The sequence below is a fragment of the Phytophthora ramorum genome, assembly GCF_020800215.1.
Source record: "Phytophthora ramorum isolate Pr-102 chromosome Unknown Phyram_PR-102_s0009, whole genome shotgun sequence".
In the NCBI taxonomy this organism is placed as follows: domain Eukaryota; phylum Oomycota; class Peronosporomycetes; order Peronosporales; family Peronosporaceae; genus Phytophthora; species Phytophthora ramorum.
In genome coordinates, this window is record NW_027150655.1 from 817,182 (window position 1) to 838,481 (window position 21,300).

Consider the following 21,300-nt stretch of genomic DNA (forward strand, 5'->3'; position numbering starts at 1 on the left):
TCTACACGATTTGTCCGCAGCGTTATTCGGTTTCTGCTTTGGCGGCCTACGTCTTCAGCGAATGTGATACCCTCCCCACATACGACACGCAGACGCAGCAGTACGTGAATGTTGGTAGCAGTCTCGGTTGCCAACCGATGACGAATCCGCCGACTAGTATCGACCACACCACCATCAAAGAGTACGTCGAGTCCACGTTCGAGTACAAGTACGACGAGATCTGGCGCAATTTCGGCATCGTGTTGGTGTTTATTGTCATTCTTCGGGTGATGGCGCTGCTGGCGCTGCGCTTCATCACCCACCAAAAGAAGTAGAGCGTGAATAGGCGAAACAGCGTATAACAAATGGTGAGTACATGAACACGCTTGCAAAATGTCAGCTTTAGAAGTCGACCAATTTCCTGCCACTTAACGAAGTATTTCGCAACTGAGCAGGCCGATGGACATACTTATCAAGGACGTCCAGGACCTCGGTGGACTGAATCACGTTGAACTGCAGTGGTTCGATGCTCTGGTTCATCTTGTGATAGGTACGAGCATTGATCTCCTCGTATGGCATCTGCTTGTAAGCGCCCAGCTCCAGCTTCGGTAACAGACTGATGCCCTTGAGTTGGTACTGGAAGTAGTCGAGCATGTGCGCAAGCTGCGAGCCTTCCGAAGTCCTCCAGTCTGTCGTGGCTGAATCGTCACAAAAAGTCAACTTGCCTTTCACTTCGTGCGGCATCAACAGTACCAACTGTATTGGTAGGTTGACTCCGTGCCCATCCCCTTTCGGAGTCAACTTTCGGTGAGCGAAGAGCGTTTACTCCGACAAAAACCTTTCGCAATTCATTGCAAACATGTAATATTAGAGTTTTACCGTTTATTAAAGACTGTGGTGCAGCAACTTTATTTGATCACGTCATCGATTATCAAAATAACAAAGTACAAATCGTTATATCAAGTTCATCAGGTTGACCATCACGCAGAATGATTGTCACAACCAGTCGCGCTTCAACATGTTGAGTCGGGCACGCGCTTCCAATCGCTTGGCCAGTCTCACCTCACTCTTCAATTTGCTTTCCAGTGCATCAGCCCCAAGCCGAGTCTTCCGTTTCCACAATGGAGACATCCAAGCTGGAGGAAACGGCGGCCAAGGCGCTCATGACCAACGGCTCCCAAGCCTTCAATGACCACCTCGCCACCACGCTACAGGCCGCTCTCGGTCGACCGCTGCCTCAGATGGAGGTGCGCGTCAAGAACCTCAGCGTCGAGGTCGACGTGGTCGTGGGCCGACACGAGGACGGCCGAGAGCTGCCCACGCTCACGCACACCATCAAGACGGCGGCGCGCAAGCTCTCGGCCAAGAAGCACGTGGTGCACAAGACCATCCTGCGCAACTTCAGCGGCGTGTTCGAGCCGGGCACCATCACGCTCGTGCTGGGCCAGCCGAGCTCCGGCAAGTCCTCGCTCATGAAGGTGCTGAGCGGCCGCTTCCCGCAGGAGAAGCGCGTGACTGTGGATGGACACATCACGTACAACGGAGTGCCGCAGCAGGAGCTGGGCAGTCGCCTGCCGCAGTTCGTCACGTACGTGGACCAGCACGACGTGCACTTCCCGACGCTCACTGTCAAGGAGACGCTCGAGTTCGCTCATGCTTTCACGGGTGGAGAACTGCTACGACGTGGTGAGGAGTTGCTGGCCAACGGGTCTGTGGATGAAAACCTCGAGGCTTTGAAGACGGTGCAGACGCTGTTCCAGCACTACCCTGACATTGTCATCGAGCAGCTCGGACTGCAGAATTGCCAAGACACCATTATTGGCAACGGTATGCTGCGTGGCGTTTCTGGTGGTGAACGCAAGCGTGTGACGACGGGTGAGATGGAGTTTGGCATGAAGTACATGACCCTCATGGACGAGATTAGTACGGGCCTGGACAGTGCCACAGCATTCGACATTATCACTACGCAGCGCAGCATTGCCAAGACGCTCGGCAAGACGGTGGTGATCTCGCTGCTGCAGCCGTCACCTGAAATCTTCGCGTTGTTTGACAACGTGCTGATTCTGAACGCCGGTGAGGTGATGTACCATGGACCCCGTGACCATGCACTTCCTTACTTCGAGAGTCTAGGCTTCCAATGTCCGCCGCATCGTGACACGGCAGATTTTTTGTTGGATCTTGGCACGAACCAGCAGGTCAAGTATCAGAATGCACTTCCTGTTGGGATGACAAGACATCCTCGTTCAGCTGCCGAATTCGGTGATATTTTCCAAGAATCGAGGATCTTTCGCGATACCTTATCACGACTCGATGAGCCACTGAAACCAAATTTGGTGGCTAACGTGAAGGCTCACATGGAGCCAATGCCAGAATTCCACCAGTCATTCCAGGAGAATACGCTCACGATATTCAAGCGGCAGATGATGGTTATGATGCGCAACGTCGCGTTTATCCGAGGCAGGGGTTTCATGGTGATCTTGATTGGCCTCCTCTATGGCAGCACATTCTATCAGCTGGATGCAACAAGCGCTCAAGTTGTGATGGGAGTCCTGTTCCAGTCGGTGCTGTTTCTCGGACTTGGTCAAGCTGCACAAATTCCAACCTACTGCGATGCTCGACCCATATTCTACAAGCAGCGTGGCTCGAACTTTCTCCGTACGTCGGCCTACGTTCTGGCCAACTCCGTCAGTCAAATTCCCTGGGCACTCGCGGAGACAATCGTCTTTGGCTCACTTGTCTACTGGATGTGCGGGTTGAAATCGTCTGTGAAGGCGTTCGTGATTTTCGAGATCCTGCTATTGTTGACAATCTTGGCCTTCGCTGCGTGGTTCTTCTTCTTGGCTGCTATTTCGCCAAATTTGCACCTCGCGAAGCCTCTGTCGATGGTCTCCGTTCTCTTCTTCGTGGTCTTTGCGGGATTTGTTGTGCCGAAAAGTGAGATGCCGGATTACTTCATATGGATTTACTGGCTTGACCCCATTGCATGGTGCCTGCGTGGAATTGCAGTGAACCAGTACCGGTCGGACGAATTTGATGTGTGCATCTACGAGGATGTTGACTACTGCACTCAGTACCAGATGAAGATGGGCGAGTACTTCTTGTCACTGTACGATGTTCCTTCAGATAAGAACTGGGTTTGGCTTGGGATCGTGTTTCTGCTAGCCACGTACATCATTTTCCTGTTTTTCGGTGTGCTTGTGCTCGAGTACAAGCGCTACGAAAGCCCCGAGCACATTACTTTGACTGTGGAAACTGCTGCCGCCACCGATGACTACACATTGGCCATGACCCCCACCAACGGACGGAAGACACCGGCCAATGACGCACAAACTGCTGATGAAGACGTCGCACTCCACGTGAGGGCCACCACCCGGAAGTTCGAACCCGTCATCATCGCCTTCCAGGACCTATGGTACTCCGTCCCGGATCCACACAACCCAAAGGAGTCACTAACGCTACTCAAGGGTATCAACGGATATGCACTTCCAGGTTCCATCACGGCACTCATGGGGTCTACGGGAGCAGGCAAGACGACACTCATGGACGTGATTGCCGGTCGCAAGACTGGCGGCACGATCCAGGGCAAGATCTTGCTCAACGGCTACGAGGCGAGCGACTTGGCGATTCGGCGTTGCACGGGCTACTGCGAGCAGATGGATATCCACTCGGACGCGTCGACTATCCGTGAGGCGCTGGTGTTTAGCGCGTTCCTGCGGCAGGACAGCTCAGTGCCCGATAGTCAGAAGTACGACTCGGTGGAAGAGTGTTTGGAGTTGCTGGACTTGCAGGGCGTGGCAGATGAGATTGTGCGCGGTAGTCCCACTGAGCGCATGAAGCGACTTACGATCGGTGTGGAGCTGGCTGCCGACCCACGAGTACTCTTCCTGGACGAGCCCACGAGCGGGTTGGATGCCCGCTCTGCCAAACTTATCATGGACGGTGTGCGCAAGGTGGCCGACACGGGTCGCACCATTGTGTGCACGATTCATCAGCCTTCCACCGAGGTGTTCATGCTCTTCGACAAGCTTTTGCTGTTGAAGCGTGGTGGCCAGACGGTGTACTTCGGTGACCTGGGCAAGCGCGCTCAGACGATGGTGGACTACTTCGAGGCGATCCCGGGGGTGCAACCGCTTCCCATGGGCTACAATCCTGCTACGTGGATGCTTGAGTGCATCGGTGCAGGTGTCAACCACTTGAATGACAACCCGGTGGACTTTGTGGATGTGTTCGACTCGAGCGATACGAAGCGTGCGATGGATACCCACCTGGCGACAGAGGGTGTGTCAGTTCCTGCGCCCGGGTCAACGGAGCTTGTGTTTGCGCAGAAGCGTGCGGCCAATTCGTGGACACAGATGACGGCTTTGGTGGGGCGATTCATGAACTTGTACTGGCGAACGCCGTCGTACAACCTGACACGTTTCGCTATCGCTCCTCTGTTGGGTCTGCTGTTCGGATTGATCTACGTGAGTGTGTCGTACACCTCGTACCAGGGAGTTAACGCTGGCGTCGGTATGGTCTTCATGACAACACTGTTCAATGGTGTGGTGGCCTTCAACAGCGTCCTGCCGATTACATCCCAAGATCGCGAGGCGTTCTACCGTGAACGAGCGGCGCAGTCGTACAATGCGCTCTGGTACTTTGTGGGCTCGACTGTTGCCGAGATCCCGTACGTCTTCGGCTCCATGCTGCTCTACACGGTCATCTTCTACTGGATGGTGGGCTTCACGGGCTTCGGAACTGCAGTGCTATACTGGATCAACACGTCGTTGCTGGTTCTTCTGCAAACGTATCTTGGTCAGTTGCTGGTGTACGCCCTGCCGAGTGTGGAGGTTGCTGCTCTCTTGGGTGTTATGCTCAACTCGATTCTTTTCCTTTTCATGGGATTCAACCCGCCGGCCAACGCCATCCCGTCGGGTTACAAGTGGCTCTACACGATTTGTCCGCAGCGTTACCCACTCGCGATCTTGGCAGCTTACATATTCAGCGACTGTGATACCCTCCCCACGTACGACACGCAGACGCAGCAGTACGTGAATGTTGGCAGCAGTCTCGGTTGCCAACCGATGACGAATCCGCCGGTGACCATCAGCCACACCACCATCAAGGAGTACGTCGAGTCCACGTTCGAGTACAAGTACGACGAGATCTGGCGCAACTTTGGTATTGTCATCGCGTTCATTGTGGGCATTCGATTTTTGGCGCTACTGTCGCTGCGTTTCATCAACCACCAGAAGAGGTAGTATAAGCACAGCACTTTGCACGTCCCACCGCTTGATCGTAACCTGTTTATAAAAGGTTAACTACCATTCATTGCAGTCAACACAAGCTCGCTCAGAGCTACATGTACCATAGCACTTCACCACAGATCTGCCTGGTCGCGACACGCATGATGATCCAATATAACAACGTAAAAAAATACTTGCAAGTTGCCTCTCCATTCATTTACCTTCTCTCACGGATCAGCGAGTACGGCGACAGTCGAGATAGGGAATTGGTGATCCATGCGTGCTGTGTATCGGGGCTTTGTCGGCGAAGGTGCCTCTGCTGTGGTGGTCTCAGAAGCGGCTTCAGAATTTAATCCTGTATCCTGCTGCTGCGTCAAAGCTACCTCACTTGTCGAGGCGCCTGCTTGGAGAGTGTCACCGTCGGAAGCATCCTGCGATGCCGACTCTGCCTCGTGTTCTCGCTGGTTTTGTGACTCCGTTTCATTAGTTAGCACTTGTTCCATAAACCGCTGCGGCTTCACTGTTAAGCATCAAAATGACGAATTAGACTCTCGCAGCGAAAATATATCATCAATGAATCCCATCTTACAGAACGCATCCGTGGCTGCCCTAGCATCTTTAGACAGATTGACGAAGCCCACAGAGGAGCCGATCGTGCCACGGCACACCGACGGCAGCCGATGGAGATAGCCGTGGCCGACCTCTGCACCCAGCACTCCATCACCTCCCCAGCGCTCGGTAGGCACGATCGACACGATACGAACCTGGTCCTCCAGTGAACTGGCAAACAACACACATTAGCCAAAATGTCCCCCTCTACCACCTGCAGACCAACAGTCACCACCTACTTGTACACATAACACTGGAACGACCCGTCCAGTGCGTCCAGAATCTCGTCGTGCAGGTCCTCAGCGTCAGTGAACACCCGCTCGGGCGTGCCCAGTAAATAGTCCACGTCCGCCCGAAGTCCCGCGCGCTCTGCCGGCGATGACTCTGCTACATCCTGCACCCATTGACATCCACATTCTGAGATATCTGTTCACCACATTTTGCAGCATTTTGACACACGTACGAGCACGTGCAGTAGTTGGTCCTCGGCGCCCTCGTACGAGTCGAAGCGGATGGTGACGCCCAGCAAGCCCTTGCCCGGCCACTTGCGGCTGGGCGTGAGCTGTAGTTCCCGCGTCGTCTGCGCCTTAACGTTGAATACCTTGAGCTGCATGGGGCGGTCCTCGCTCTGTGCGATGAGCTCCATTAGGGTTGCGTCCCTAGTGTCCTAAAATAGCGCACGTTGCAGAAGATTCTATTAGGCACGAAGCGCGCTTCAATTAGGGCGCACACGGCGTACGAGGCGAATGCCGTTGGCCTCGAGGATGAAGTCGAAGAAGCTCACGAAGCCCACGGCCGACGCCGGGGACTGCTCCTGGATGCCTAACACGCGGAAGCCGCAGCTCTCGCCACCCTCGACTGCGCCGTCATCTCTGCTGGCGTCGTGGCGATGGTCCTCCTCGCCCCCAGCGAGGGTCGAGCCCTTGTTACCCATTGATTGCGAATGTGGCAGTACACCACAACTAAAATACGTCAGCACCAAATTTAGAGTTCGGCTAAGTACGAAATATGGCGCGTGAACGATGAGCTGCACTTCAGCAGCTGAGCAAGATATACAAGGTGTTGATGCGTAGTTCTCGGAATAGGAAAGTCTCCACACGGTGTGTTAGGAAGAACGAAAGTTATTAGATGATTGGTTGTATCGTCACCGAACGTACGCGGCTGCCACTAGCTGGCAGCGAAAATGACTTAAGCTGCTGGTGATGGGAGATCAGAAGGTAAATCATGATTCTGCTCAACGCACGAAGGTACGCGACCGCACGCGGTGCGAATCGCCATCCCCCGCACTCATACAAGAGGTGTCAGAATATAAAGCTATTCATCACTTATCCCACGCACTAGAATGTACACACGCAGCAACACGCAAATAGGTGGACGGAGAGTTCCTCAGTAAAAAACAGCCAGTTTATATCCTCATTCTTCTTCGGACGGTAATTCCAAAACAAAAGTTGGACATCACTGGAACCTCCTTGCAAATAGATGATCGTCTGGGAAAATGGACCTGTGTCTGCGAGCCGCAATTGTCGGAATGCCGATCCAAGTGCCGCACCCGCACAGCTGCAACGTTCAACACCAATGGTTACTGCGCGCTGCGATTGGCTAGTAGATCTTGTAATTACGAGTCGTAAAAAGGTAAATGTGGTGTGGAGCACGTACATACTGCATTAGTCGATTTTCGGGTCATCGTTATCCGAGCGACGAGCGTCTTACAGGCGAACAACAAAACACTTTGCGAGTTGCGTGGCTAGCGCGCCTGCGTGTGGTGTTGCATTCGCTGCCGGCCATGAGCGCATTGGAAACGGCGGTGAAGCCGTTCCAGTATGGCGACGGGCGCAGCAGGCCCGTTTCCGATCTTCTTCTGGTGCAAGCTGATTTGGAGTTTCGCTGGTGTTGACTGCTGCATGTACTGTAGCTGCGAACGCAGCATTGCACGGCTGTCGACGCATGCCTCGCTGCCTTACAATACAAGTCCGTGCTGTCCAACATGTACGCGCGGCGGCCTCCATCGCATTGTGGTGATCTCCGGTCGTACCCAGCGTCGCGCTGTTGTTGTTGCTGCGACGCCCCGAAGCTGCCTCTAATCCAACTTATTCACGCTGATCGCCGCTGTCAGCACGGGCCGTGAAGCTTTGCATGGACATCCCGCGCGACACGGGCGCAACCGGACGCGCGGTTGAAGCTCTCTCCACAGTCCCATGTCAGCGCGGCAGCAGATGCCGCCATCTGGAGGCACAAGGCATCAAGTTGCGCGGTCGAAATGGCATCAACACTTAACTCCAAGAGGTTGGTACTTTCGGCACCGCTCGACCAATGGCCGCGCGCCAGCGCCCGGATCGCACCACCCTGGCGGCAAAATTGCGCACAACTGCACAACGGTAGCCATTTGTCTCAATAGCACCGTCTCCAGTCGCAGTCAACGGCGGCATTGCATTCAAATCCGGGGAAAGCCGCGAGTCGAGCAGACACCAGCACAAACTCAATTGTTGCCGCAAACGGTGCTCCAGCCCAAAATTCACGGTCGAGTTCCGCGAAAACTCCACTTTTGTCCCTCTAACTCATGCGGCAAAGCAAGGGAATTTTGGCGATTTTCAGGCAACGGATCCGTTTCGCCGCTGAAAAGAGCAGGTTCGCGTCTTAGTCGCCCGCCACGTCACACCTGGCCTTCTTCGGGCGCAAGTCTGCCCGAGGCACTCACACACCGCGCCCCCGACTGGAGCCAAGCACTGCACATACGGCAAGAAGGCTCCTCCAAGGCCTAAAATCTGCCGCAGCCAGCCACGGCAAAACTCAGGATCCGGCAAATGCAGGTGCACTCGCTTATTCTTCCAATTCCCGATCGTTTCCCTCTGCCGGAAAACACTTGCCTCCACTATGCGCGTCGGTCGTCTGATTGCCCCCATATGAGAAACCGCAACAGAACGGCCGAACCCATTCAGATCGCGCCCGCTCCGTGGCCGCTCATTACCCAATTTGCGCGCTCCGTACGAACACGCTCTTCCGACATGATGGCGGCTAAGCTGGACGACTATGTGATTCAGAGGCGGTTAGCGCCCGCGCTCTTCGGCGACGTGCTGCTGTGCCAGCACAAGCCCTCGGGCGACCTCGTGGCCGTCAAGCGCGTGCTACAGAGCGCAGCCAGCGCGCAGCTCACGCTCGCGAGCAACAAGAAGGTGCGCGAAAACGTGGCGCTAGAGCGCGCGCTGTACCACCAGCTCAACCGCGTGGGCGGCCACCGCCACCTACTCAAGCTGCGCGACGAGATCGAGTTCGACGGGTATCTGTACCTCGTGTCGAGCTTCTGCGCGCGCGGCGAGCTGTACGAGCTCGTGAGCGCGGCCCCGGACGGCAAGCTGCCGCTTCCCGTCGTCACGCGCTACATGCGGCAGATCGCGAGCGGCGTCCAGTTCCTGCACGCCAGCGGCTTCGCGCACCGCGACCTGTCGCTCGAGAATGTGCTCGTGACGGCGGACGACCAGTGCCAGGTGTGTGACTTCGGGCTCGCGGCGTCCACAGCCCAGCGCAACCGTGAGACCGTGGGCAAGCTCTTCTATATGGCGCCTGAGGTGCTGGCAGGCGTGCAGTACGACGCCGCCAAAGCCGACGTTTGGTCGCTCGGCGTCATGCTCTTCATCATGCTCATCGGCGCGCCGCCCGTAGAGACGGCGTCGGCGTCGGACGCACGCTTCCGCCTCATCGCCAACAAGGGTGTGCGGAAGCTCATCGACCGCTGGGGGCTCACGGACGAACTCCCTGCAGCGGCTATTGACCTCCTGGCCGCCATGCTCGAGGTGGACCCGGACCAGCGCCTCTCGATGGACGACGTGGTGGCCCACCCGTTCCTGCTGCGCTCCAGCGCCCTCGTGTCGCCCCAGCAGGTCCCCAACAAGCAGACGCCGCAATCCACGGCCTCGTACTCGTCCGCGCCGTCCATGTACTCGGCGCGCCCCGAGTCGGACGGCGTCGAGCGCAGCGGCTGCCGCCTGTTCTTCCACAAGATCCACCGGTTCTTCTCGCGCCGGCACAACAAACGCGTGATGGCCGTGCACGGGTCCAAGCGCGCGCACGCCAAGCGCCTCGCGAACGCCGCCTGAAGGTGGCTAGGCCGTCGTTTACGTGGGCTCGCGGAGCTCGTGGTCGCTATCAATCGGCCACATCGCAGCAGCCTGTCGGCTGATCCTGCCCACGCACTCGGGGGCCGCAGGACACTGGACGTTGGGGGGAACGTGTATTTATTCGGCTGCGTGCCCACAATTACCATCCATTTGTAAGACAAGTAGAAACATCAAAAGTAGTCTAACTTAGATAGACGCATGTACGCATAGCGATAAGGCTCAAGAAGCAGACTTTGTCATCACCATTCAACCAGTTGCCTCTCACTTCAACCTCCGTTTCACCAGATGCCAAAACCTTGGGTTTAACGTACACGATGCTGAGGCGACAGGTGCACGTTGTACCTGCTTAACCTGTTGTTCTCGTGCGTTGCCACGGCCAACTTGCCAGCGATTGCGCTCTGCATGTATGGTTTCATCTTAACTTTCGTCTTCTCTCAACGGAACGCAGCAGAGCAGTAAAAACCTTTAGACAATGTTCGATTTACTATCTACTGGCTGTGCGGTCCTGTTAGGAACCCAAGGCTGGTAGGAGGGCGTTTGCTGGGCGACCTGGTTGTAGTAGCTAGCTTGGTCCTCCTCGTGCTCGTATAGACGGCTGCGCGCCTTGCAGTAGCACGCAAACACAGACACGACGGCCACCATGAAGATCAGCACGGTGCAGCAAATTGCCAGCACGATCTGCCACAGACTCAGGCCTTCGTCCCTTACTGCTCACGAAGCAGGCGTCGTGTTAGCATGCAGCCCCTTGGGCGGGCAGTCCAATATGCATTTTACTCACTTTTGCTGCCTGACTTGCTGCCGGCGCTGTTCCCAACCTTATCCTTTGAGTTTGAATTTCTGCTGCCAGACTCAGAGCTCGAGGCTGTGGCGGAAGAAGAGGAATCTGCCGCTGAACCCTCAGAGGCAGAGGCACCTGCAAACATTTCCAACGGACACCATCAAGCAGCGAATTAGCAATGGCGCGTCTACAGCTTCGAGGGTTGCTTCCTACCGATAGAAGTGGTAGTGGACGAAGAAGACCCCGAGCTTGGGGCCGAAGTGGCCGGCACTGGCGTTGGCGTGGAGGTCGTGTTGGTAGGTGGGTTGGTCGATGAGCTGGTCGGCGACCTGGACACGAGCTCGCAGTTTCCGCAGTCCGTGCCGTAGGTGCAGGTGCCGTCGCTGTTGATGGCGAAGCCGATAATAAGACCCTGGGTCTCCTCGTAACACTGGCCGCAGTTGCAGTCCCCTGCTCCGGTGCGTGCTCCTGCCGTCGAGCCGCTGCACGTGCATCCGGGAGTGCCGCCCGGTGCGAACCCCGTCAGCTCGGTCGTGTAGCAGATCTCGGCACATGCGGCCGCCTCCACTGCGACACCGTCAACAACAAACGCAGGACAGAACAGGACGCAATTAGTTCGCTAGTGTCGGAGATCGAGCGCAAGTGTGTGCAGATACCCTGTGCGATCCAGGTAGTCGCGAGCAGCGCGCTGAATACAAGGCAAGCGCGCATGCTGGCCAAGCGGGGCTCCTTCAAACTGACAATACGCTCCCTACGACTAAACGTTTTCCGATGAAGGTGAAAGGAACCAACCGACAACGTCGCATTTGCATTGCCCAGTCATCCTCGAGACCATACCCTCGGCATCGTCGCTATAAATTGACGGGCCGAGCACTTCAAGCTGGCGCGGATTGGCCGACCACTTCAACTTCAGCCAGTGCCGTTTCGAGAGTGAACTACATCGAACATCAAGCAAGTAACGTCGGTACTTAAGGCGAGCAAATGGCAAATGGCAACATGCCCAGGCATGGCAGCGAAAGCTGCTTAGGTGCCAGCGTTACGCCGCGGAGCCAAATGCTCCGGCGCCAAATCTCAGCACCAGGCTCAGCTTGCACGTTGTCTTTTTTCAAAGAAAAATGCGGTGCGACGGCATGAAGCGCGCGTGGCCAAGCGCAGGAAGGCGCCGATAACGGGCTGAGTTGTGCTGGCGAGTCGCGCCCGGGCCGCCGCTGGCCACGGCGTGATCTCCCACTACCAGCCACTCTGGCGTGCGCTTCGAGCGAAGCCGCGATGATTTGGCGGCCGCCGATGCCGGCGTCACGAGCATCCGCTGGTGCGCATTGGGCCGCTCCAAGCCATTTCCATAGATTTCATGGAGACCACCCTACACGTCACCCGCAGTCATTCGCGTCCTCCGGACTTGCTCATTTCTCAAACGAGCACGGAAACGGCAGTGCCACCTTTCGGGGAGAACGTCTCCGGCGGTGGATCTATCTGGACGCACCTCTAGCCACCCACCAGGGCGGTGCACTCATTCCCCAATTGCCTCCGGCGAGCACAAGCCACCTGAATCTACTCGGCCGCCTTGTCCTGCGTGGCGGTGAACATGGGCCTCCTACGCAGCTACATGGATGCGATGCTGACGGCCACCTTGTCGCCCTTCTCGTCGCCCCGCGGATCGTCGTCGGACAGCGCCACGACGCCCAAAAAAGGCAACAAGAAGCTGCCATCCGCTCCCAGTGTGCCGGTCTCCGCTACCGTCACCCGCTCACCGCCGCAGCGGTTGTCGGACTTCAAGGTACTGGAGACCTTGGCGCCCGCGCTCTTCGGAGAAGTGCTGCTCTGTCTCGACACCAAGACCGGACGCCAATTCGCCGTCAAGCGCGTGGACCTCCGCTGTGCGCGCGCCCAAGTGACGGTCGGCAAGCAGATCCGCGTCGTCGAGAGTCTGCAGCAGGAACGCGCTGTACACCGCAGACTCGTAGCTGCACAAACCACCAACCTGTTGCTACTGGAGGAAGAGGTGCAATGCGGCGGGAACCTCTACCTCGTCTTCCCATTTTGTTCAGGCGGTGATTTGTTCGACGTGGTACGTCACAGTCCGCTCGACGGTCGACTCCCGGAGGCCACCGCTCGCCGGTTCCTCCGCGATGTCGTGCGTGGCTTGCTGTGCATGAAGCAGAACGGATTGGCACACCGAGATATCTCGCTGGAAAACGTGCTGCTGGACGCTGAAGGGGTCTGTCACGTGTGCGACTTCGGGCTGGCCACGCAGCACGGCAAGTTGCTTGCTCCCGGACGCGTGGGCAAGGCCTGGTACATGGCTCCGGAGGTGTTCGCGACCCAGAAACCGTACGACCCGCTGCAAGCCGACATGTGGTCCCTGGGCGTCCTGCTCGCGATCATGTTGGCAGGAGCCCCACTCGTCGAGAAACCCACGGGCGATGACCGTCAGTTCCGCGTCTTGAGCCACGGCGGCGGCGTGCGCAAGCTGCATCGCGTCTTCCCTCGCAAGCTGTCGGACGTGGTCTGGGACCTCCTGGAGAAGTTGCTGAATGTGAACCCAGCCAAGCGTCCGACGCTGGAGCAGGTCGCCGAGCACCCCTTCCTGTCCTCCGAGTACCACCACACGTCCACCTACAACTGCTTCACAAGGTGAAGTGTCCACCCTTGTCTTGTCCCTCATCATAATAAAAGTCGTATATTAGCACTGCTGTCCTCCTGTGTCCACCCCCTATTTCTCTTCCTAAAGACTTGTCATCATGTGCGTCTCGGCTGCTGCGTCGACAAAAAGTAGGCGAAGGCCAGGAACACAAGCGCCCGCCAGCCGAAAAACGCCGTGAGCAGCGCAGCCACCGCCAAGTGAATCTTCTGCACGGGTCGAGCAGGCAGCCCCAGCACCGCGGGAATGGTTACGGACCCCTCAAGTCCCACCTGTCTCGCTAGTCCCTGCAGCGGCGAAGCGCCGGCTGGAGGAGCGGCGCCAGCGGTGGGCGGAGCGTCTGCGCTTCCGCCTCCGTGTACCGACCCGAAGCGTCTGTGCGGCTGCTGATCCTGCTGCTGGTTCAGGCGCGCGCGCACCCGCGGGTCGTCGTCCGGGACGATTTCGCCATTGATAATGTGCACCATGTTGGTTGGTGGCGCGACTTGATGATCTTCGACTGTGCACGTGGCGAAAAAAACAACAAGAATGGAAACTGTAGATATCCTAAGCGTTTTGTGGTTGAAAGAAGTCAGTACTTAGGATATATGAATTAATAAAGATTGAAACGACGGGATTGGTAGAAATCAGGATATTGAGACGGGATTGGTGGAAATGAGGGCAAGTTGAAGTCGGTGGTGCTACATGTGGACTGTGCGGTGTGTGACGTGATCGTTGGCGTACTGCAGCCCTCGTTGGCGTCTCTTAGCGGCGGAGTCGGTGAAGGTTGCACTGGCGCCGCGTACTCGGAATGCAGGCAGCGCATTGGCCTGACCTCGATGGTCGAACGACACTATCTTTTCTTGCATGAGCACGTGCGCGCCTTCCTTGGCCAAAATGCTGCGGCGGTCGGCTGCGGGACTTCGAGGCGTTCCACATCGAGGTGAACAAGACACTGATGAGGAGGGAGAGCTGCTGGGTCTTGGAGACATATTGGAAGAACGACGCACGTGGTGTTTGGTGCTGGTCGCTGCTGTGGTTCGGCGAGGCGGAGGTGACGCGACGCTGCTTTCTGCCGTGAGATCTCGACGCACCTCTAACACGATAGCGGCGATATTACTGCTGGTCATAAGCGCGACGGGGTCTGCTGTTTCTTCCCTCTCGCCAATTTGTCGTATTGCTCGGTAGACGGCATCACGAACAGTTTGCACGCCAAGACGAAGAAGCAGTAGCCGCAACATATCCACCGACACGAGTGCTCGTACGAACGGTATAGCCGGCGTAGCGGTTTGAGATCTTCTCAGCGCAGCCTGTACGCGCTTCAATTTACGTACTGCGAGGTCTTCAGCTGTCAGTGCCAGGAAGTCAATCTTGCCTCGCGAAAGGTGCTCCAGCATCTCGATGAATTCATCGTCGTCAATGTCTGGTTCATCCAGTTCCTGCCCTTGCCTTACAGGAAGTTTTTCGGTATGTGAGCGTGATAGTTTGTCAGCCAGTGTTGGAGCGGTGCTGACGAAGACCGTCTCAGGTGTCCTCATATCCTCTTCCTCTTCATCTTCCCCACCCTCAGTTTCCTCGCTCAGTGTCGGGAGGGCTTTTCCAGACGATTTCGGACTCGAGCACCGCCCAAAAATCTCCACTGTGAGCGATTGACGAGCCTGGTCCAGCGGTAAAACAGGCGCTGCCATTCCCAATGCAGGGTCATTGCCCAATGGTGCATTCATATACGCTAGGTCAGTCGAAGTTGCCGCCAATTTCTTCGATGCTGCCAGAATAGCTGAAAAGCTGCTCAGCCCGCCTGCCGTGGGCTGAAGTCTATCACGGGCCGCAACCTCTTCATCCTGTAATGAAGAAGTCTCAGCTATCTCAACCGAAGGTATTGTGAACGAAGAAGCAGGCGACTGAAGATCGGCACGAGCCAACAGTTGAAGCTCCACTAGCTGTTCTTGTGCCGATTGAAGACGATCTTCTGTGCTGTTGCTGGATTCCAAGGTCCCTTCGGCTCTGCTGTCTTTTGTCTCTTTGGAGTATTCAGCCGAGGTTTCCATATCGCGGCGCTGCTGCGTTGAGGTCTGTACACGGACCTGTCAGCACTCACCAGCTAGCAAGCGTCGGTTTTGGCGTTACTATAGTAGTTGCCCATAATTGGATTAGCTAGCAGCCTTGAGACGGCGGATAAATTCCGGGATGCTCTCCAGCTTGTGCTTGACCGCTGACGGTAAGAAGGCTGACATGCTGCTGGTCGTGAGAAGCTCGAACACATCCTCTTGAACATTTGCGTCTCCATTTGCCCAAGAGGGCCGAAAACGCAGTTGCAATCCACTTGCCGCCAATGTGAGCTGTGCCCCATCCAGATATACAACCCGCAGGTCTCCCGTGGTGTCAATCCACCCACGTCCAACGCCTGCAATATTAACTCCACGCTGAGCCTCTATGGCGAAACTGGGCGAGTTTTCCTCATGCACTTCGCCATTGGCAGTTGCTTGATAAGGAGTGGCAAGCAGACCGGATCGATATCGGAATGATTCGAGTAGCGACTCCGGAAGAGTGTCGTAGTGAACGAATGGAAGTTTGCTCGCTTGGCCACGCAGCGCGATCTGGCGCAGTTGCATTGTACGCAGTGCGAGGCATTGACATAACCGAACCAATGGCGGCAAGTACATACGCTGAGTGAATCGCATTGTCGACGCACGTGAGGATCCAGAAGCCGAGTTCGAACCACTTCGCGCTCCATTTACGCCTGGGATTTCATATCGCAACGGGTCACGTTCGGGTGTCGTAGCAGTGAGCACCCCGCTAGCGGGATCGTAGGCAACTTCCCATCCGTTTGACACTTTCAGTTCAAACTTTGGCGGCCTAGCGACTTCCGCTGGTTCCTTACAGCTCCATTGTAACTGCACCTTCGCGTCATTCATGTCGTCATCTTTGCTTCCAGTAAGACCAAAACAGGACACATCTTGCAGTTCGAGATGGATCACTACCGATATCGCTGGCCCAGTACCTCTAGAAACGCCAAGAAGTGATGATAATTCGTCTTCTTGATCTTCACTCGTTTCTTCTTCGTTTTCTCCTCCCTGCTTTCCGCGATCATTGTAAGTAGTCGGTAATGATAGCTCAGAGAGATCACTATAATCATCGTGCAGGGCCATGCTATCATCTTCGTCATCATCGATACTGGAGCTGCTATCGCTGCTGTTATTTCCAAGGGCAGACGGCCCTGACTGACGTCGCGAGAAGTCTATCCGATTCGCATTCGCTTCGTACAATCCGCGCTGCTTAGTGGTAGCGCGACTATCACCGAGCGTGCGCCGCCGCCTAGGAAGCATTGTGACCGGAACCGATGAGCTGGATGATGATAGCAACAATTCTTCCTTCTTCATTGATCGAATGACGGCAGCTCTGCGACTTTCCCGTAACTGTTCAGGAGACCCAGAGGACGTCCGTGGAGGCAGTGCTTGCTGCCCACGCGGCAAAGATTTGCGCCTCCCGTTAGATGGAAGGGTAGAGCGCTTCTGGGACGATTCGCGTAGCCATGGATGTAGCAGTATTTGCTGGGCAGATGGACGACCGCGAGGATCCTTCAGCAGACAACAGCAACAACAGCTTAGAAACTCAGAAATGAGCAGAGCGAACTCTACTTCGTTCACAATTACTCACTGCCGTAAGCAGGCGTTTGATAAGATCACTAGCAGACGAAGAAAACCCCTCAGGGAACTTCAGTGGATTCTGCCCTGCATTCGCCACATTTTCTAGCGTTTCACTAAACGGTTCACATATATACACGCATTAGATCAAACAATGAACGACCGCCACTTGTGCTCTTGATTCTCACCTAACTTTGCGTCCTTCATATGGCGCCTTCCCTAGCAACAAACAATGCAAAATACACCCCAGCGACCAAACATCCACCGTCTCATCGTATGGTGCGTCATCCGCCGTCAGCACTTCCGGCGCGATGAAGTTCGGCGTGCCGCACATGGTCACATGGTCGCCCCTAAAACCCCACAAAACCACAGAAAATGAGCTTCCACCTCCTCCGAACTCCAAAAAGCTCCCAAGTTCGCACCCGAGTCTCGCTGCCAGTCCAAAGTCCGAGATTTTGACTTGTCCCTCGGCATCCAGCAGCAGATTGGCGAGCTTGAGGTCTCTGTGGATCACGCCGCTGGCGTGTAAATACACGACTCCGGCCACCACTTGACGAAATATTTTCTTGCCTATCTGTTCGTCCATTCTGCGTCCTGGGAGCGTCTTGACGACGGCCGAAAGAGACCTTCGCGCACAGTACTCGAGCACCATGTAATAGTTTCGAGCATCCTCGAAGACACTCTCCACATGCAGCACGTGTGGGTGCTGCAGCTCAGCATGTAATACCATCTCTTGCCGCACTTTGCTCTCTAACTGTGCGCGTTGCACCAGTAGCTTGTCGATCACTTTAATGGCCACATGAGCCCCGGATGCCTCGTGTTCGGCCAAATACACTTGTGCAGTGGCACCCTCGCCCAGGAACTCGAGCAGCGTATAGTCCTACGTATCACAAACACGCACACAGTTAGAGAGCAGAGCTAAGAGGAACCTGGGAGGCGCGGGAGACGCACGGAGATCGAGTGGGGAGTGTCCAAGTGCTCCATGCTTGTTGACCGTGGTAATGCGATCTGATTGGCTGGAATTGAACATAAACATAAATTAACCAAAATATAATATTTAGAAATTCGGAAAAGTAACTTCAACGTCGGCATTTCGCTGGTCGTAAGTCGTCTTAGAAGCGCTTGGCGTGGCTGAAGGAAGGGCGAGGGCCCGTGAGGTAACCGGTGGGGCGCAAGTCGTAGATAGGACCGGGTGTTTGTTGAGAGCCGGGTGACCTGAGACGGAGTTCGGTGCCGAAGGTCGGGGATACCAGTGACCGGCACTCGCGGAACGACCCCTTGAGCATCAGATTGGGGCCGGGACCAATGCTCTTGCCGTTGAGAGGCGGTCGTAATGATGTCCCTTGCTTGGGTGCCGTGGAGCCACGACCCATGACTGGAGGTAGGTCGTAGATTGGACCTGGGGACGCCGTCGTGTTCTCTTGAACAGGTGCGCGTGGGGCATTCTCAAATGCCGCGGAACCCGAGGACCGACACTCGGAACTCACTTGCATGCCGCAGGACATCGCAGGTTCATATGAACCTGGACCTGCTCCAGGATCTGCGCGCTTGCGGGCGAAGTCCCAGTCTTCACGTGTACTGTTGCCAAAACTCTTCTTTGGACCAGCGCCGGTGCTGGTTGGTAGGGTGTACAGGGCGTCCGTAGCCCCGGCACCGCCTTGCCATCGGAAACGCTGCTCGGTTGGTATGTATGTTGCGATCGTGTGGTGTATACCATGCTTGGACGGAGAATCAAAAAGAGGCGGGTGCGTGCTGCCGCCGCCGCTGGTTCCGTTCACTGTGCCGCCCTTCGTGCCCACACCGTCGACGTCTAGCGTCATGCTATTAGCCTGAAGCGATAGATGGGAGCAGTTGGACAAGTTTACCAATATGCTGCACCGAGGAGGATCGGTTGCCTCCCAGATCAGCAAGCAAGAAGATTCATATGCTCAAGCCATCTGCAACTTGTCACGCTCATTTCCTCAGCGCTCAACACCAACCACATCGATTTGCTGAGGCCTGCCAAATCGGAGGTATCCACTATTTATACGCTCCGTCCTCATTGAGATTGAGGACGTGTACAGCGCCGTAGTCTGAGTCCGAGGATGAACTTCACGTGGAGTAGCCATGTTGCATGGGGGTACAGATTGGTGCTTGCTCACAACCTTCGGGTTTTTGGAGCCGATTCATGACGATGAATTGAATGAAACTAGCATACATAACTAACTATATTCTGCTAGCATGATGAATTTGAAGGACGAAGTTTCTGTCCTTTACCTACCATCCCAGCATCGACACGCCGCCACTTCCGCCACATTGCATCAAAAGGAGTGGCCGCTTCGGACATTGGAGAACGGAGGCTGTCCTTATGACCCACCTTGCCAAGTTGAATAGGAACTGAAGTTGGTCGTATGGCAGCTGGCATTGCCCATGACTGAAACCCGCTATCGTCACTTGGGCTAAGGATGTCCACCGCAGAAAATTGAGTTTGAGGCGAGCTGAATATCATCGCCGCATGCGTAGCTTGCCCGACAATCGAGCGTAGGTAGAATTCCTTCCAGGCGCTGAAGGTGCGGTATTGAGATTCTCGCTGTCGCCGGGCTGCGAGCGCTTGAAAAGCAGCAAGTTTTTGACGTTTCTGACGAGCAAGCTGGGCTACGTGAGCCTTCTGTATCTTGTACAAACGACGCTCACTTTCTTGGCGCGACAAATCAATCTGAGCTCGATAGTTTCCGAGACTCAATCGTTTATTCTCGAGCTGTGATTCGAGGCCTTCCCGGTCAAACCCTTTGTGCAGAGCTTTAAGTTGTGTTAGCAGTTTCGGTAGCTCCACTTGGCAAATTTCGTCTCGCAGTAACTGGATTCGCATTCGCTCGCCAGCACAAGCTTGCCGAAACCCCTGCAAATTCTCTTTTGCCTGTGAGCAGCGCTTCAGCACCTCTTGTTCAACGAGTTGAAGTCGACCACGATTGTGCTCATTACACTGTGCCATCTTGGCAGCAGAGCTTAATCTTGCCTGAACTGAGACCGATTTCCAAGTAAGAAAGACGCCATAAGATAGGAATTGGTTATCCCGTATCTCATTGCGCTTTCGTCTCCAGTGCAGAGCCCGATCTCGCGCCACCAATGTGCGGTTGATTTCGCGTTCCACCTCCTGAAGTCTCCCGTGCATTAAATTTTGCTCGTCGATCTGAGGGCAACAAGCCACATTTTAAGAGCATGTTTAGAAACGAACGAACTATAGTTTAATCGTACCAGAACTTGTGAACGCACTGCAGAAGCCTCAATTTCCTGTTGCTTGCTCACCAATGCCGTCGAAAGTTTCTCAGTTTCTGCAATCTATAGACGTGCAAAAAGTTTAAGAAGTTGATGTCTTACATCCTTTGACGCAGTGCAGATCTTACCCGGGAACTTGCTGTCAAGCACAATTCTTCATTCTTCGCCAGTAGAAGCTTTTTTTCACTCAAAGCGTTCTCGAATTGATTTCGACACTCGGAGAGCTACACACAGGCGCATCAAATGATTGATCATGTTCAAGACCAGACTTTTTTCTCAAAGAGGCGTAAACACACCTCAACGTTGAGCTGCCGTATTTCCTCGAGCAATTGGTCGTTCTTGTCTCGAGCAGCTTGAAATCGACGCTCGTTCTCGTTGATTGCGGTTTTGAATTCGCCTTCACGCTGCAAATTAAAAGGAATATGCTTAGCACCTCCATAGTACACACACTGAAGCGAGCCACTCGCTTATGAGCTCACCTTGGTACTTTCAGTGCGCAGCGCGTCTAGCTGTTCGAGCAGCTGCCGCGCTTTTGCGTTTACTACGCTGAGCTCGGCTTCCAGGCGGCAATTTTCCGTCCGCAGCTTGGCGGCAGCGAGACGGATCTCTGCCTCGCTGATGTGTCGACTCTCTAGCTCGCTTTCCAGCTGCTGCACAAGCTCACCGTGCGCCGTCATCTCTCGGCTTCGAGCATTTTCTACCTGTATCGTATTCACCCATCAATCAACCCAGACTGAAGCCTTCGACGAGATGTTATGGTTGTACCTGATGCAGTCGCGCCTGCAGCGTGCAGCTACATGTCCCGGCCTCCGGCATGGAGACTTGCACAAGCTGCAATTGTTATATCTGTAGACGAATGTTCGCTATTTTTGTTCGAATTTTACAGCTTTGTCCTGCGACTGTGCCTTCATCATCGGCAAGCTTGACATTTATTGCTCTTTAATGCTCTGTATGATGCAGGTTGATAGCCACCCAACCAATCTCGCGTGGCGGTGTTGCCCCGACGCGTCGACCGTTCGTAGCCGCTAGAACTCAGTTCGCAATGCAGATAGCAGCCTTGGGCACTGCAGACGCACGT

The 21,300-nt window shown here is 55.3% G+C and overlaps 10 protein-coding genes across 10 annotated transcripts; 2 read left to right on the plus strand and 8 right to left on the minus strand.

The window, feature by feature from the left end:
* Positions 1-381: 381 nt before the first annotated feature.
* KRP23_9965 (putative adenosylcobalamin-dependent ribonucleoside-triphosphate reductase) lies at positions 382-723 on the minus strand (the record flags this gene model as incomplete). The annotated part of the gene is made up of 1 exon (XM_067895586.1): positions 382-723. The coding sequence occupies one exon, from the start codon at positions 721-723 to the stop codon at positions 382-384; it is 342 nt and encodes a 113-aa protein (XP_067741788.1).
* Positions 724-5,431: 4,708 nt separating this feature from the next.
* KRP23_9966 (Golgi reassembly-stacking protein 2) lies at positions 5,432-6,747 on the minus strand (the record flags this gene model as incomplete). The annotated part of the gene is made up of 5 exons (XM_067895587.1): positions 5,432-5,724; positions 5,794-5,984; positions 6,053-6,207; positions 6,277-6,480; positions 6,553-6,747. The coding sequence occupies 5 exons, from the start codon at positions 6,745-6,747 to the stop codon at positions 5,432-5,434; spliced, it is 1,038 nt and encodes a 345-aa protein (XP_067741789.1).
* Positions 6,748-8,815: 2,068 nt separating this feature from the next.
* KRP23_9967 (Serine/threonine-protein kinase ark1) lies at positions 8,816-9,904 on the plus strand (the record flags this gene model as incomplete). Its single annotated transcript, XM_067895588.1, has 1 exon — positions 8,816-9,904. The coding sequence occupies one exon, from the start codon at positions 8,816-8,818 to the stop codon at positions 9,902-9,904; it is 1,089 nt and encodes a 362-aa protein (XP_067741790.1).
* Positions 9,905-10,390: 486 nt separating this feature from the next.
* Positions 10,391-11,414, minus strand: KRP23_9968 (uncharacterized protein; the record flags this gene model as incomplete). The annotated part of the gene is made up of 4 exons (XM_067895589.1): positions 10,391-10,632; positions 10,704-10,838; positions 10,917-11,270; positions 11,360-11,414. The coding sequence occupies 4 exons, from the start codon at positions 11,412-11,414 to the stop codon at positions 10,391-10,393; spliced, it is 786 nt and encodes a 261-aa protein (XP_067741791.1).
* Positions 11,415-12,288: 874 nt separating this feature from the next.
* On the plus strand, positions 12,289-13,341 carry KRP23_9969 (Calcium/calmodulin-dependent protein kinase type 1D; the record flags this gene model as incomplete). The annotated part of the gene is made up of 1 exon (XM_067895590.1): positions 12,289-13,341. The coding sequence occupies one exon, from the start codon at positions 12,289-12,291 to the stop codon at positions 13,339-13,341; it is 1,053 nt and encodes a 350-aa protein (XP_067741792.1).
* Positions 13,342-13,442: 101 nt separating this feature from the next.
* KRP23_9970 (uncharacterized protein) lies at positions 13,443-13,811 on the minus strand (the record flags this gene model as incomplete). The annotated part of the gene is made up of 1 exon (XM_067895591.1): positions 13,443-13,811. One exon carries the CDS (start codon positions 13,809-13,811, stop codon positions 13,443-13,445), a length of 369 nt encoding a protein of 122 aa, XP_067741793.1.
* A 213-nt stretch (positions 13,812-14,024) lies between these two features.
* On the minus strand, positions 14,025-15,371 carry KRP23_9971 (uncharacterized protein; the record flags this gene model as incomplete). Its single annotated transcript, XM_067895592.1, has 1 exon — positions 14,025-15,371. One exon carries the CDS (start codon positions 15,369-15,371, stop codon positions 14,025-14,027), a length of 1,347 nt encoding a protein of 448 aa, XP_067741794.1.
* A 102-nt stretch (positions 15,372-15,473) lies between these two features.
* Positions 15,474-17,951, minus strand: KRP23_9972 (Serine/threonine-protein kinase PLK4; the record flags this gene model as incomplete). The annotated part of the gene is made up of 5 exons (XM_067895593.1): positions 15,474-16,901; positions 16,981-17,083; positions 17,156-17,317; positions 17,390-17,847; positions 17,919-17,951. The coding sequence occupies 5 exons, from the start codon at positions 17,949-17,951 to the stop codon at positions 15,474-15,476; spliced, it is 2,184 nt and encodes a 727-aa protein (XP_067741795.1).
* A 128-nt stretch (positions 17,952-18,079) lies between these two features.
* On the minus strand, positions 18,080-18,787 carry KRP23_9973 (uncharacterized protein; the record flags this gene model as incomplete). Its single annotated transcript, XM_067895594.1, has 1 exon — positions 18,080-18,787. One exon carries the CDS (start codon positions 18,785-18,787, stop codon positions 18,080-18,082), a length of 708 nt encoding a protein of 235 aa, XP_067741796.1.
* A 970-nt stretch (positions 18,788-19,757) lies between these two features.
* KRP23_9974 (uncharacterized protein) lies at positions 19,758-21,038 on the minus strand (the record flags this gene model as incomplete). Its single annotated transcript, XM_067895595.1, has 7 exons — positions 19,758-19,845; positions 19,931-20,136; positions 20,202-20,285; positions 20,351-20,446; positions 20,519-20,626; positions 20,702-20,923; positions 20,988-21,038. The coding sequence occupies 7 exons, from the start codon at positions 21,036-21,038 to the stop codon at positions 19,758-19,760; spliced, it is 855 nt and encodes a 284-aa protein (XP_067741797.1).
* Positions 21,039-21,300: the final 262 nt, after the last annotated feature.